The sequence below is a fragment of the Stylophora pistillata genome, chromosome 2 (genome assembly GCF_964205215.1).
Source record: "Stylophora pistillata chromosome 2, jaStyPist1.2, whole genome shotgun sequence".
Classification (NCBI taxonomy): Eukaryota; Metazoa; Cnidaria; class Anthozoa; order Scleractinia; family Pocilloporidae; genus Stylophora; species Stylophora pistillata.
In genome coordinates, this window is record NC_142520.1 from 35,708,389 (window position 1) to 35,724,542 (window position 16,154).

A 16,154-nucleotide genomic window follows, 5' to 3' on the forward strand; every position below is an offset into this window, starting at 1 on the left:
TGGGCCATTTCGAAGAGGAAAGTCGGCGAGGATTCGCTTTTGTGTTACATGAAGCTACGCATCGTTCAAGATGGCAGCCAAGATGGCAGTTGGAGGAGTCAGTTGGGTACGTGAAGTTAAAAATGTACACATGACCAGTGCAGTTGATGAACTTTAGTTTTCGCTCTTACAAGCTGTCAGTACGATATAGCTCAAATACGAAGGGGTTAAGTGGAGGCCTGCAACCCCATCGTAGGGTTCAAATGTGCCTCGTCCAAAGCAAACTGCTCGTTCTTTGATATTGCCATTATCATGTAAAGTTTCTTATCAGTTCATCTTACAGTTTACCAACTTATTTCTATAACGATATTCCATAAGCTTCTTAGAAAATATTTCCGTCTAACCCCATCTTGTCGCTTCTTGCGATCTAGCAATGTTATTCTTTTTGTTTAACTTTAAAGTTTAACTTTTTGCGTGCATGGTTTAGTCGGCTTCATTTCAAGCACGATATACCTCCACTTTTGCAAGATGAAAAAAACCTAACACCAGAAATAAATCCCCCTGAATCTGTATAAATTATAGTCTAAAACGCTTGTAATCAGAGTAGGTAAATAAATGTTTCTTATGTTTTTTTTGTTTTTTTTTTTTCTTTTTTTAACATAAAACAGAAGAGCAGATTGTTGGTTGCTGTCTCAGTACCTGCCCTTGGAGTTCCTTTCTTGCAAACCGTCCAAGCTGGGTCCATCAAGGTACATCCCAGTGAGGTAATTATTAACAGTATACCTTCATTTCTACATACTTTACAACAGGATTTCAAAGTCCATCAGTTTCTTGTATGTTCAAGGAGCAATTCTCAGGAACGTCTGACAAGGCTGCTCATTAATTTTAACCCTTACTGTAAATACCCACAAGAGTGATTAATGTCTTATTTCTCCTTACAATATCACCCCTGAATCAAACATTAAGCTTACAAGAATAAAGGGAATGATCACCAAAGAAAGAAGCTCTTGATTGTTAAACAAATTCTCCTTGTCAGCACTTAGGAAATGTGTAGAGAACAGTATGGAGAATAAATTATGCTTGCTGATGATAGGACATTAAGGATTAAGTGAGAACCCTGATGGCAAATTATTTACATGTAAGTTTCCATTTGGAACTTAACACTTCTCCCACATGTTTTACTGAAGTCAAGTTGTGGCATGGTAAGAGATGATAAAGAACACCCAGTCATTATTTTGTGAAACTCTAACTGAAAATGTAAATTCATTTTTTAATCCACCTTGTCTTTAGCTTTGCCATCCTGACTGCTAAAGGTACCTCTTCAGTTGCATTATGGGAAAGACACTCTTATTTCCAGTGTTTCTCTTAACTCAGGAGTGTAAAATTGGGTATTGGCAAAGTGTCAGTGAGAATTGACAAAATGCCAAAGGGATAGGGGAGGGGTACATCAGATGTGAATCCCATCCAGGGGAAGTACACTGTAACAGCACTACTGGTTGCTTCATGTTGATGGCAAGCTCTGTTCAGATGGGTAACAGGGCCCATCAGCTGATGTTACCCTTAACCTTTGAATTAATTTTTAATCATTTGACTTCAGTTGGAGATTTATGACGAACCAGTTGAGATATCTAAAGTCAAACCGGATGAGGAAGAAGTCTCAGCATTTGAGGAGAAAGTGTCAGTGGCTAGAAGATTTGTGTGGGGTTGGACTTCTACAGTGAAGGTTTGGGAATAACTTTTGCAACAAATCTTTAAGTGTAACAGTTCCTAGGTGGTTCTCACCACATTGAAGTTAACAAGCATTGTTATCAGCTGATGTGTGTAGTTTTCTCCTTTTATTGTAAGCATGACAGGTGAAAGAAATTTTCAAACTGGTACAGCAATCCTTTTACCTACATGCAGTATCAATAAGGAGATTCTTAGTTGATCCAATACCAAATTCTCCCAACTGACATCATGTTTTTCTCGTTGTCATGCATCCACCAATAACGTAGCTCCATTTTCTGCCTTTAAAAGCACACACAACCCACAATTCCTCTATTCGCTCCGACGAAGGGCTAACGCTCGAAACGTCAGCTTTTGTAATCATTACGGTGGCCAATTTACCATTTCAACTTTGTTGATATATCCAAATTATGACATCATAAGGATTGTGTGGCAGACAGTAAGGAGAATTTACAAATGAGATTTTAGACAGTAATAAGAGATACTATGAGCAGTAAATTTTACTGGTCACTGCCTGAAAAGGAAAACACTTTTTGGGTGAACTAGCAGCGATGTCCATCTCTAGAAAAGTTCCTTCATGTGTTAGACGCAAAATGAATTAAAATTTGCCTCAGTAGTTAAATTACTTATTGTACATTTCCCTTCCTATCTTTTTAATAATTTAATCATCATTACAGATTTTTATTTTTTGAGAACTTATTATTACCAGCACTAGGGCTTTAGTTGTTTGTAATTGAGCTTTAGAGCCAAAAGAACAGCCCTAAGCCTCTAAAGATGTACATGTTCATGTATTTCAATAACAGTATTAAAGTAGGAACTAAGGAAAATGCTTTTTATTTTCTACGTATGGTTGGCATTTTCATTTTTGTTTGTTTCTTTTGACAGGATGGTATAGATAAAACCAGAAGAACCTTTTCTTCAGTTGAGGAGAGATCTATAGGTACAAGTAGTTATAAATCATGGCTCTTCAATCAGACAACCACTTCAAAGATTTTTTTTTTGGTCTCAGTATCAAATGCCCCAGCAGTGTTCATCATGTACCATTTGACTTAAAAATGTTTCATTTTGATAGTTTCAGATTTTGTTTTTTTGACTTCTAAATGATCATTATGAGTTCCCTGTGAAAAAAAAATCCTGCAAAGAAAGAAAAAACAAAAAAAGAAAGTAATTCACCTGTACATTTATCTCTAAGACATTTTAATTGCATCTATAAAAATAGTACATGCCTTAGTACTCAATAATTATTTTTTTTTTTTTATTTTTTTTTTTTAACAGAATTTGTTCAGCTCTTGCACACTGACAGACAGTTTCAAATGAAAGTTGGAGGCATAACAGCGGCTGTGTTTGGTGGTGCACTGCTTGCAGGAAGAGGCCGTAAGTATATAGAATTCTCTTTGTGGAACTTATCCTTTAACTTTTTTCATTGGATTTTATTGATTACTTTGTGTCATTGTATTTGTTGCAGGTCGGCCAATTAGAAGACTTTTCTTCTCATCGGTTTTGGGAACAACTGCAGCAGCTATTTGTTATCCAAACGAGGCAGTTCTTATTTCACAAAAAAATTACCACAGACTAAAGACCTTCATTAAAGAGCAGTGGGAAAAGCACAATGAAAGGCAAGCTGAAAGAGCTGCTAAGGGGGAACTTAAAACTTCTGTTGATGAAACAAAAACTTTGGAAGGTCAGAAAACCTCCACAGCAGAAGAAGTCAAAGCAGAGACTGCTTCAGTGGATGTAGTCAAAGAGGAAGGTGCTTCAAGCCAGAACAAAGTCAAGAAGCAAGAAACACAAGAGACAACTACAGAACCAGTGGTTGTGTCAACGGAAAACACATCCAAGGGATCATTTTGGAGTATGATCCCATTTGTTGATAAGTTTATGGCACCAAGACCAAGTGAGGCTCATGAAGTGAAGCGGGTTGAAGTGGTAGAATCTTCAGATAAGACTGGAAGTAGCAAAGATCAAGTGATAGTTCAAGAGGAGACATCAAGCGATGTTCCTAAGGCAGAAGGAGACACAGGGCAATCAAACCCTGAAGACAAAGACATGTACTCTACCCGCTCGTAAACAGTGTGACTTCTCATTAGCCTCTAACTAGTGACATTATTAAATATTTTTGAAGGCAAATTTAAAGAAGTAAAGCACCATGTTCAATCAAATTGAATAATTAGGCATATTCTCTACACTGATCTTGACAGTTTTTATAAGGTGCTGACATGGAGAATTTGTTTTATTAACCCTTGACATCTTAATATCAGTATGAATATTCTCCATGCTGTTCTCTACACATTTCCTAAGGTGCTGACAAGGAGAATCTGCTTAACAATCAAGAGCTTGTGCAGTTGTTGATCATTTCCTTTATTCTCATGACCTTAATGATTGAGTCGGGTGATTTTGTAAGGAGAAATTAGATGTTAGTCTCTGTAGGGGGTTAAAGGGTGAACAATCAAGAGCTTCCTTACTTTGTGATCATTTCCTTTTTTTTTTATTTTTCCTGTGACCTTAAGCTGTGATTTAGGGGCGACATTTTAACGAAAAATTAGATGCTAGTCACTCTTAGGGATCAAAAGGTCAACAATTATTTGATTTCGAATTCGGGATATCAGAAAACTTAGCATGGTGCTTAATGAAAGCTTAAAAGTTTACAGAACATTCCTTTCAATCAGATCTGCTTGAATTCTGTAGTACACCAGTCCTGTAAAATAGTCCTACCATTCTCCTAAGAGCAGTTGGCAGAACTAAGGAGCAGATTTTCTGCATGCCCTATTTATTCTCCTTAGTTACATTTTGCTTCAATAGGAAAAGAGACTACTTGCGGTCTAATTTCCACCTTGACTTAGTTTGATGTACCTTTGTTCTCTTGACCCTTTTTTCACTTTTTAGATATAACCTGTCAACACTCTTCCACTTGCCAGACCTCTTTGTCCTATCAATAAACAGTGGGAAATGAGACATGGAAGTAAAAAAGCTTTTTAATAAGCACTGTGTTGCATTCAATGTAGAATTTTCCATGTCAGATAATTTGATATTCTCTACAAATAGTACTGGGTGTAGTGGTTCCTTTTCATCATTTTCACATCACTTTTTCAATGTACTCTATGCACAACTAAGCATCATACTTGATGAAAGAAATAATGCCGGTCTTCAGAGTAATTTTCCACAAAAAAGCAATCAGACAAATTCTTCTTCTAAAACATCCTCTTATGTGTTCATAGTTTATATTTTCTATCCTGTGCATGCTTGAAGAAAAAATTGTGTATACTAGTTTTTTTTCTCACCACTGTCAGACCATAATTATTTTGTCAAATAAGCACATAGGTGCTTATTTAAAAATTTGGCTAAAAAAATGAGGGGTGACTATTTCAAGGAAGGTGCTTAATCAAGAGTGGAACTTAATACATCAAAACACAGCAAAAGGACAAGAATTGAAACTTCTTGAACTGATTTTTCTCTAGTTGAATCTAAAAAAGTGGCAATATCAACAGGTTTTCTATGTATCCCTACTTTTTAAGAACGTGAGGGAGGAGGACAGGGCACTTACTTGAGGGAGGCTTTTGTTTGACACTGTGACCCAGGGGGGTGGGTACACAATAGGACAGGGCACTTACTTGAGGGAGGCTTTTGTTTGACACTGTGACCCAGGGGGTGGGTACACAATAGGACAGGGCACTTATTTGAGGAAATACAGTAATAATCAAAAGTAATAATCATGGAAACACTATCATCACATCTGACTCAGCACTTTTCCATTAATCCTTTCACTCCTAAGACCTCATTATTTATTCTCCTTACTGTTTGCCATAGAATTCATATGATCTTATTTGGGAGAATTTGGTATTGCATCAACAAATAATCCCCTTATTGACATTTTTCTTTATTCTCATCACTTTCCTGCCAGAAATTTTATTGATCTTTTTAGGAGAAACTCAGTCTCGGTCACTCGTGGGAGTTACATGGTTGTAAGGGTTGATGACATTGACTGAAAAGTACAAAGTTTCAGCTTGAACCATCAGTAACATGAGAATCAAGTAGGGTGCCACTTGTGTCCTGAAATTCAACCTCTGAGTTGTCTTCTTCCTCTGAATCACTGAAAAGCATTTCTTGCAAATAATTAACTTGAACTATTCCTTCCTCTAGATCTCCTGATTCATCAAGACTACACTCTGGGATATCTTGCAGATTTATTTCCACTCCTACTTTTCCATTGTCTAAACTTGTAATAATAACTCTTTGGAATGCATTTTCATAAGCGTGTCTGTGAGCAACCTTCTTTGCATATCCAAGCAATTCAATCTTCTTGGTGGGGTCTTTTTCTGCAAATGAGGAAAAAACAACTTTTCCAAATTAATTGCAGTGCTGGTATTATAACTACATGTAAAACTGAATAACCCAGTGTCTCAATCTGGCATTCATGTAGCTTTTCTTCACTGGACTAACCAGCCTGAAAATATCTCGATTTCCTTATCAGTGAAACAACTAAGAGTGTTACTACCCCCCTCCCCCCGCCCAAATATGATGCCAGTCCAGTGCAAGGATATCCCTGGTAGGAGAGAGACTCTGTCAAAGAAAAGTGTAAATTTGCCCAACAACGTAACATTAATGAACCAGCCAGATCTTGAAACCAGAAAAAATGAGGTTTCATTACTTACAATGTGGACCAAGAAGACCAAAACAAGGTTGGTAAGATAATTATTGAATCTGAGGGTTCAAATGCAAGGCTGTGGTCTAGCAGTGCCCTGTGGCCCCTGGCACCTTACTTTTGCTCTTGGGTGACTCAAGAATCTTAGTTTTTTCATAAAAAGCATAATTATGCTGGGCACCCTGGATTTCACGGTTTCAGAGCACTGGGCTCCCTTCAATTTTTCTTAGAGCACAGCCATGAAATGAAGGGGGAAGATTTTAATTCAAACAAAATTTTGAATTTAGTGGGCCATTAAGTGAAATATGGTCTGCTAAATTGACCAATCATGGCCAACCAACTGACTCAGATATAAAAATTTCTTTAGCTGACCCAACCGGTTTCACTTAGCCACCCACTACGCTCTTCAATTCTAACCTTGTTCCAGTATGTTTTTATCTCCACCATATCCAGTACCTTCACAGAAGAATTCACAATCTTTTATCTCCAGCCTTACCACACATCTATAAACAGCATTTGTCTTTTCCTGGCTATCTCCAGCTTCAGACGTATTCTCAAGTCTATCCAACTAAAAGAACAGAACATCAGCACTGGTTAGTGACTAATGGAGCGGGATTTGTAGCACAGTTGTAGAGCGGTATGGACAACTAGCTTTCTTGCAATGTTCATTAATGCTGTTTTCATTTTCCTTTTCAAGAAGTGCTCCCTCTGTAGATTTCAGTGCTTACATTAACATATTATTTCTGACAGACCCTCAGACTCCCATGAGTGACCAAGATAAAAATTCTCCATACAATATCCATACAAAATCAGCAGAAAAGAGAGGAGAGGAGAGAAAAATATCAACTACAGTATCAGTGGTTCATCCAATACCAAATTATCTGTAATAACATCATAAGAATTAATTTTTATGGTAGAAAGTAAAGAGAATTAATAATAACAACTGGCAATAAAAGGTCAATGTTTGCCAGATTACCTTTTTACTGTGAGAATTTTCTTTCTCCCGGATTGGTCTGTCATGTTTTATTACTCAGAAGTAACCACCTTGCAGGGGGGGGGGGGGAGAGAGATTACATCTTGGAATCCTTAGGAGGGTTCTTAGGAGAGTTTTGCAACCTAGCTCTTCAAATCATGACCCTTCTTCAGATATATTTATCATTTTCCACATTTATTATTGAAAGTGGCTAAAACTCACTACAAAATTTGATTACTTCTCTTTCTGAAAAACTCAATTTAGAGTTGAAAGCAAAAATACTGTCATATACCAGTCCTGTATGCCCTAGTACATTGTATAACTGGTATAGGACCTTAAGAGTCAAAGCTTACACCCATCGTCTGACCAAAACAATAATTTAAAAAAGCTGTACTCTTTAGAGCAGCACATAACTAAACAGCTTAACATGTGGAGAATTAAATTTTAAAAAAAATCAGAGAAAAAAAAAAGAAAGAAAACTTGCTGCTGTTAGACACAGATCACTTCTCTCTTATGCAACAGACTCAACTGGGAGAGAGGGAATTCTGGCTCAGAGTATGCTATACTGTCCTTTAGCTAAATAATAATAATATTGCTACAGGATAGGTGTAAACCTACCAAATTTAATTGTTCTTTGAAAGCTTCCAAGTCATTAAGAAAATGTTTTATCCCCTAAAGAATAATATTATGGTAACTCATCATAAAAGCGAAAAAAAAAAGCCAAGTGATGAGTTGTAATGATTAGTTTCTGTCATAGGGATACAGAGAATCTCTTACCTGCGTTATCCGAGTTGACCAACCATTGAATCCTAAATAGTAATTAGCCAGCACTGTACACTTTGCCATGTACAATGGTCGTCGAACCTCTGTGAACTTTTTTCGTTGAGCAAATCGAACCTGCATGTGGGTCACACATACCAGTACATGAATTCAATGATGCATTATATTACTAAGGATTATAACAGAAGTAGAAGCAACTATTATCATCTTGTGTATGGGCCTTTTATTCATTTAAAGCCAAGAGAACATCAAATTTACACGAGCACTTTTGTGAACCTCCATAAGGCTGTCTGACACTAGGTCTTTTTATCAACTACAATCATGTATCTCTTTCATGGTCAGCCGCAGAAACACTACCAAACAGTTATCATAAAGCAATGAGTATACGTATGAGAGCGGTTTTCGCAGTAGTGAAAATAATTAAGACCTAAAAAATTTCAGACCTTATTTTCACAACTGCTTAAGTAGTGTTCACTACTGCGAAGATCACTTTTATACTCATTGCTTCAACCACAGTTCAAATATATGATTTTCATATAATTATTCACAAAAGTTATCATAAACACATAAGAACCTTTTTACCTTCAAAAACAGCCCTCCTAGAATCCACTTTCCGTGTATGTTTTCCTTGGCCCTTCTTGCTGCTCTTGCTGAATAGAACTTGACAAATGCATATGAAGAACCGCAGTTTGAATTGATTTCCTCTGAAGCTAGAATGATGAAGATTTCTTGTATTAATTTTACGTGCAACATTAGAAGTATTGAAATTGATAACTGCAAAGTTTAATGAATTGTCTGTGCAAGTTGCAGATCGGAGAATTGAGCTATCTCAGTAATATACCTTCTGAATTATCTGATGAGTCCATCACTTGTACTTCGTATATTAAACCGAACTGGGAGAATATTTCTAACAGCCTCACCTACGAACAAACTCAGCTGTAAAAATCATTCAAATGTAACCTAAATGGCAGTTATCTTCAAATCAAACCTCACCTGCACTACTTCTTTCTCAAGTCGCCTTGATATGTTGGTGACATAAAGATTGACTTCGTTTTTGTAAGGGCGGAAAAACTCAATAAGCTCAACTTTTGGCAAGTTCGGGAACTCCGATCCCTTCATGTTGTTTTTAGATTCCGCCATATTGTTTTTCAAACTTACCGCCGACAGTCAAAGCCAGGTCAGCGGTGTATAATGTACCTGACGGGTCGTGTTTCTGCGATTGCCTTTGGAGTAGGACAGGAAGTTTCACAGGCCGCCCAACTGTTAATTTTGAACGCTTAGTGAATCGGTGACAAAGTGGATTCTGCGCTGCCAATACTGCGTGACGCGACGATTCGTACTCATGGTTTGTACAGGAAAAACAGTGCGTCAGTAAAGTATCTGATTCACAGCCGGACTTCTCGACTTCTCCGGGAGATAGCGTGGGTTCCCGTGTGTAATCAAGTTTCCTGCCAAAATTGCAACTTCGTGCATCGTGATCAGTGCCATGGTAACATCCAAGTATAATTAATCAGCCAATAAGAAAATGTGTTTAGACCACACTTATAAACTCAATGCTTTTTCAACCAATTAATACGCTAGACACCAACAAGCACCTTGGAAGCATCGTCTCCGCTATAGCTTGAGATCTCTCTTCCACCGATAAGTTAGAGTTAGGTTCAGATAACTTTCTTCGATTTTCAGTTTTTATCAAATGGCGTCACCTAAAGATTCAACAACATCCTACAACAACGTTCATCGCAAATTTCCTGACCCAAATTGAGCGGTCTCGTGGAAAGTTGTAGTTTCCAACAAACCGAGGCAAACAGTTTTTTCTTTTAACAATCATAGCTTTCCCTATTCCCTTTTGAAAGCATGATCAGTCGTTTTAGAAAAAAATATTGTGGAATAGCATCCACTGTTGATCAAGATCTACCCATTACTCTCAATATGCTGATCGAGGGTCTCAACCGGGTGATGGCTTATACGCATGCGTCTCTAGATCAAGAGTGTGGCTGGGGATTCATGAGGTGCCCGTAACCCCTGGGGTGTCCGTAAATTCCTCCCCCTTTATGAGATAACTATTTGCGCGTCGACAACATAAAACTTTCATAATTCAGTCAAAACAGCGTCCATGGCCAAGAGATAATAATTTCTTTCCAAGGCATAATTTTTTTTAGTTTTATACTCTCACTCAGCTTGCGGGTTCTTCGAATCTCCCTGAGTAAATACGAGCCTGCTGATACGCGGGTAAAGCAACAATATGAGCAATTTCCCCCATGGGGAGTGCAAATTCATTTTTATGATTCCCCCCTCCTTATCTCATCTACGCACTGGAGACTATCTATGAACAGGAAAAACACTTGGGGGAATAAATGGAACAAATAAGCTAAGTGTATCAATTTTCTTAAACCTTGTAAAGTCAGAACGTGTAAATCTAGTTTATTTCCCCATGTAAGGCCTAACAGATGTCAAGTCCTTTCTGAATGAACAAGTCCTCTCTAAAAGTAAAAGTCCCTTCCGAATGTAGGAGTCCACGCAAACCCCACACAAACCCCATTTGAAGTTACGTTAGTGCCGAGCCTTCTAGCCGTGAAGATTACATCTTCCAGGTGAAGTACTTTATCTAGCATTTTTATGTACTATACTATAACTCTGGAGCTATTGCATATCATCACACAAGGCGTAGATTGCTGTTGTAACATAAATAAGTATTTAGTCGCATTATATGAGCAACAATCAGTTTTTACTGTTTCATTATTCCTGTTTTTTAATATTACTTTTTTGATAGATTTACGATTTGGCAATGTAATTGAAATTAAAAAGGGTCAGCGAGTTGATTGTGGCGATTACTTGGTTGTAAATTTAGTAGACGTAAAATTTAATTAGTATCATCTCCCTAAACAATAACACTATTCTTAGAAACTGGTCATCATTTATCCCCAGGGTGGTGGGGGGGGAGGATTTTGCTTATGTCACGATAAAATTCAGTTGATGCCCCATAAGGCTTCGTTATATTGTTATGATCCACCTCTCTTTAACAGGTAATAGGCAGTCAATGTTCTATAGTCCTCACTTTATATTCTGTTGGCGACGGCCGAATCCCTCTGCTTTCCCCTTGAAAATAATGTGATGCCCCCTCCCCCAAAATTCCTTCATAAGCCCCTCCCTCGACGGTAAAAAAAAGAACTGGTCCCTGAATACGCGCAGCTTTCCTAAGAGGAGTAGAGGCAACATTCCGGAAGCGGTAACGTTTCAGTTACAAGCCTTTTCTGAGTGGGATATAAAAGTAGGCTTCAACGCACCAGAAGGTTTTCCCCTTTGTGCCTTAAATATCTAACATGCGATCCTCCCCAACAGCATTAATTCCAAATACATTAATGAAATATGCTTAGTGTTATAGCGTCCTTTAGCTGATCAGTTCGCCCATGCCCGTTTTCTGGTTCCTGAATGATGGGATGAACAAATTAAACCAACAAAGGGACGGTGAGGCTCAATTTTTGGGAGGACGCGAAGAAACGAAAAATTACAACCTTATAAAACGCCCATCGAAAATGTTTCGACACAAAATATCTCATGGAGAATATTGAAAATACCATTTCACTACAGTTGGTAATACTCTCACATTGGTAGAGCGTCGGGCTGTTGTGCGGGAGGTCGTGAGTTCAAATCCGGCCGGACCAACACTCAGGGTCTTTAATTAACTGAGAAGAAAGTGGTGCCTTTGTAATAATATCTGCAAAATGGTTAGACTTTCTAGTCTTCTCGGATAGGGACGATAAATGGAGGTCCCGTCTCCTGCAGGGTTGGGGTAGGAGACGTTAATTTCCCACACACGAGATTACAGTGTGATGGATGTCCTCCCTGGGGTGGGATGGGTGGGTAATAAAGGGGTTAGGTGTCAATTGGAATGAAAGTTCTGTTCCTTTCTCCTGCCATTCCTATGGCGAATGAATTAAACTAAACTAAAACTAAAACTAAACCATTCTGATTGGCTAATTTGCAGTTTTCGATGGGAGTTAATTAAGACATTGCTGCTCGCTTCAACGTTTCACATAATGGTGACGCATGAAAGAATCGCTTTAAATGAGGTCGATATTGTAGTAAATAACAGATCGACAGTCGTTTGACGTAGTATGTACTCTCATCGAAAACAACGTTGTGAAAATGTCATTGACTCACGAAGTGCAATCCACAACATGCTGACCTCTGTGATGACGAGTATAGTTATATGGCTCTCGATAATGAGAGAATATTGACCGGCAATAGAGCATTTTGATTGGTTGATTTTAGTTATTGGCCCTCTGACTGCCCAAGTCGTGTAATAAGAGTACAGACCACGTCAGACCGTTGTCGATTTTTCTTCATTTCCGGGCCTCTAGACCGCAGAATATTCTGAGGAGGGTGTAGCCAATCCTCACCCCCCCCCCCTACAAACAAGCCCCTTCAATTAAAAATAGGTTTCGTTGTCCTTTATAGAAGAGTCACATTTTCATACCAAAATATAAGAAAAAGTTTCCACGCTTACTATATCGCCATTTCTGACGCATATAGGTTGCATTTCCCGCTTTCACTTATCTGTGAAGTCACACATGTTCTGAGACGAAGCAGTTACTGTGAGCAGCCATTGTTTTGGCTGAGAAGGTGGTGTATGATGGATAACGCTGGCTAGTCAGGATTAGTGGAGTGGGAACCCATTTTCATGGGATCCCATACATCAACACCAAGGAAAGCCACAAAGGTTGCTAGTGAAACTACTGATTAATATATTTAATACTATACAAACTAACGCTGGCTAGCCAGGATTAGTGGAAAATGAATCTATCGAAAAGATGTAGAAGCTGAGTTCTCAGATTGGGGCTCTGGTTGCAAGTCTTTTTTTAAAGATGTTACCTGGGTAATTCCTGTGATATCTGTTCGTTAATCACTTTTAACCATTTTGAAGATAATGTAAATCTTTACTCGACAACAAGAGACGTTCAATGAACATCTCCCTTTCAAAAATTACACAATTTAACCGTAAGAACCAATTTAACACAGATAACTATTACTCTCGCTGTCACCTAATAAAGAGGCAACCTTATACGCTGTTCATGCAATTTTTGTTTTGGGTTAATTGCCTTTGATTGGGAAATTTGATAACGACTAGAGTTCTGAGCTCAAGACGGATTCATTATATTACTATCAAAGTGGTTACATTCATAGTCAATTTTTGTTCTTTCTTTTTTTAACGTAATCTTGGAACGGTTATATTACTCTTTGAAAAGCAGTAAATTTTACAAAAAGTTTTTTGATAGCCCAGATAGATGTTTCTGGTTTCTGGAGCATGCATCTCCTGTAATTACAAGGACTTTTCCTTAAAATAGTGACGCACAGCGACAAAAAGGTTTCCACTGGACCACATAGCCAGTGGAATCATATTCACAAATGCCACTAAGATGTGTCTCTTCCACTGTCTTCGCCAAACAGCCATAACAGGCATGTTCTGATAACGTGTCTCAATTGCAAGAGACACACTGGTGAAAAACCACTCAATCACCAGTGGAATTGAGGTACAAGAAATAAACGATATCAGCAAGTTAACAAAGGAATCGCTTTGCAAAAAAATCAATTGATACAAAAATAAAAAACCGTTGTCAGACACTATAGCAGTTGACTCAAACAGCATGCTTATAATAGCAATGTCTGCCATTAGTCTCTCGCGGCGAGGAGTTCGAAAGCTTCCCCAAGGAGCTGAGGTTCTTTTCCAAAGCTGATGACAAAAGTGATCGAGAACCACCATGGTACTGCGCTCCACAACTTCTATCACTCCGTGAATTATTCCAAGTGTAGCAATACTGACCATGCCATCTAGCTCAGCTTGTAAAAGTCGTGTCACAACGGCAGCACTAAAATATACCGGGACTAAAAGAACATAAGAATATCCCGGATGAGTGATATTCCACAGCTGTTGAACACATATACGAGATAACACTTTTGCAGCCACCCCAATAAGAGGAGCAAACGTTGCAATTAGTAACCTGTCATGACTTCCTTTCCTTTGTTTCAGGTAGGCTGGGTAGAGGAAATATAAGACAGCAAAGCCGCCTAAATATGTCAGAAAGCTTGGCGTCATGAGTTTACAAACTAGGCTCAGCGTTTCCCGACTTGATCTCATACGCAGAGCCTTCCTTCCAAGATAACAAAACTGAAGACAAGGGCCGGCAGCGACAAAAACATACGACGATAATTCGTATTTAAGAGAGTACTTCTCATAGTAAGGCTTTACAAAAGCTTGAAGCATTATTCGATAGAGTGCGTCAACGCAGAACACACTAAAACAAATTAGAAACAATCGCTTTTTTAAACCTCGTAGTTGGTGCCGGCGGAAAAGAAACAGAACATTGCAAAGTGACCAAAAGTGAAAGAGAACGCAACCTGTAGTCAAATCGTAACCTGCTCTGATCCACTGTATGCGTAATGGCATGGGCTTGACATGTGTGTAGCGGAAAAAAACTATACGCGAGGTAACAGAGAAGAATGAACCCTGCAGCTATTCCTGTAGCAGCAAAAAGCGAAATCAAAGCTCCAATGTACATTGATTTACAAATTGTCTGAAAGGAAGATGGTCTAAGTTGCTTCCAGGCCATTGATCTGTCTTCTAGTTGGTCATCCTGTAATTCTTCCGGCTCCTCAGGAGAACATGCATTTATGACTCTCACGTGTACACCTCTCGCTGCCAAGTAGTTCGTGATTGTGCTCTCTTCGTTGCCATATTCTTGGTAAATAAGTTCGCCGACTGGAGGGTAATACCATTCTCGTCCAGTGCTTTCCAAAGGGTTGAATCCAAACGACTCGATAGTGAATGCTGGTTCTTCCGGGTTGTAATGTTCCATAACACTTCGTGTAAACGAAAATACTATCTTTCCAAACACCTCTATCAGTACTCCCACTGCCATAACTTGAAGGATTTTCGATAGAACGATTCAACTTCTCAAAGAGAGTGCAAGTTAATCTAACTTGAAATTTGCCCTCTTAGTTTTCCGTATACGCAAGAATCAGATTAGAAGTTCTGGTTGCATAAATGTTTGGGAACTGAATACATAAAGAATTTGAATGATAATTATTCTGCGGTTAGCTGAAAGGACTGCTTTTCGGTTCCGTCGGAGTGTTTTCAGCATATTCGTTGTGAACTGATAAAAGATGGGCTAGAGCAGGTTTACTTGAACCATCTAAGACTTTTCAGGCCACCGAAGGAAATCTGCTGTACTGAAACAACCGGAAATGAAATTATGGGCCAATTAATGTCTTTTATCAGTGACGGTTAAACAAAAAAGAATCCTGCTGAGCTTTAGACAAGCAGTACAATCCCAACTCGGAAGACTTGATGTTTTGTTATAAAACCGATGTTGTTCAAAGAATGACCATAAGGTAATAGTCAATGCTTATGATAGCCTTTGAGTGTTGTACCTTTTTTGTCTTTGGGCATACAAATAACAAACAGGAAGTATCGTGTTCTATAAAATCTGAATCAAACTGCGACCAACCACATCCGGCCACTTGAAACAAACAGTAACGTACAAAACAAAAGATAATACCCGAGAATGAAATTGTGTTTTTGGTAGCCTTAGTCTCACGGCTGAATTGTAAACCACAAATGTCTCGAGCCTGCTATGAAACTAGTTTATTTCAGAGCATTTGTCTGAGCTGTGAATGAGAAGATGTTTACTGATTCGGTTGCTCAAAAGTCAGTATTCCCATCAAGGAAGGGCATTGATAGAAGGGTTGGGAAAGATGGCAATTTCACTCACAAGGAGTGTTATGGAATCGTCAAACTCAGTAGAGCCAGAGATCAGTGAGAAATACAGTGAAAAATACAAGGAGGAAATATCAGTTTGAATGATACCATTAAAACACAGTCAGTCCTTTTCACCGGTTGGTCAGGCGAAGTTACGTACTGACCACCTCCGGGAGTAACAGAGAAAGAATTTTTTCAAAAACTTGTATCTAATACTGTTCTCTTCTAAAAAAAAAAAAAAAAAAAAAGAAAGAAAGAAAGAAAGAGAAGGGTCAGCCTGTGTATTTCTTGAAATGTACTTC

The 16,154-nt window shown here is 38.4% G+C and overlaps 3 protein-coding genes across 3 annotated transcripts; 1 reads left to right on the top strand and 2 right to left on the bottom strand.

The window, feature by feature from the left end:
• The first annotated feature begins 3 nt into the window (after window positions 1-3).
• On the top strand, window positions 4-3,977 carry LOC111338562 (uncharacterized). Its single transcript, XM_088748566.1, has 6 exons — window positions 4-106; window positions 648-743; window positions 1,577-1,702; window positions 2,590-2,644; window positions 2,980-3,078; window positions 3,170-3,977. Exons 1-6 carry the CDS (start codon window positions 71-73, stop codon window positions 3,769-3,771), a joined length of 1,014 nt encoding a protein of 337 aa, XP_088604692.1. The 5' UTR covers window positions 4-70; the 3' UTR covers window positions 3,772-3,977.
• A 1,585-nt stretch (window positions 3,978-5,562) lies between these two features.
• On the bottom strand, window positions 5,563-9,334 carry LOC111338565 (RAD52 motif-containing protein 1). The gene is made up of 6 exons (XM_088748567.1): window positions 9,085-9,334; window positions 8,938-9,011; window positions 8,679-8,806; window positions 8,094-8,213; window positions 6,761-6,911; window positions 5,563-6,017 (listed from the first exon to the last, which is right to left on the bottom strand). Exons 1-6 carry the CDS (start codon window positions 9,234-9,236, stop codon window positions 5,701-5,703), a joined length of 942 nt encoding a protein of 313 aa, XP_088604693.1. The 5' UTR covers window positions 9,237-9,334; the 3' UTR covers window positions 5,563-5,700.
• Window positions 9,335-12,835: 3,501 nt separating this feature from the next.
• On the bottom strand, window positions 12,836-15,118 carry LOC111338557 (uncharacterized). The gene has a single exon (XM_088749798.1). The coding sequence runs from the start codon at window positions 14,539-14,541 to the stop codon at window positions 13,417-13,419; it is 1,125 nt and encodes a 374-aa protein (XP_088605924.1). The 5' UTR covers window positions 14,542-15,118; the 3' UTR covers window positions 12,836-13,416.
• Window positions 15,119-16,154: the final 1,036 nt, after the last annotated feature.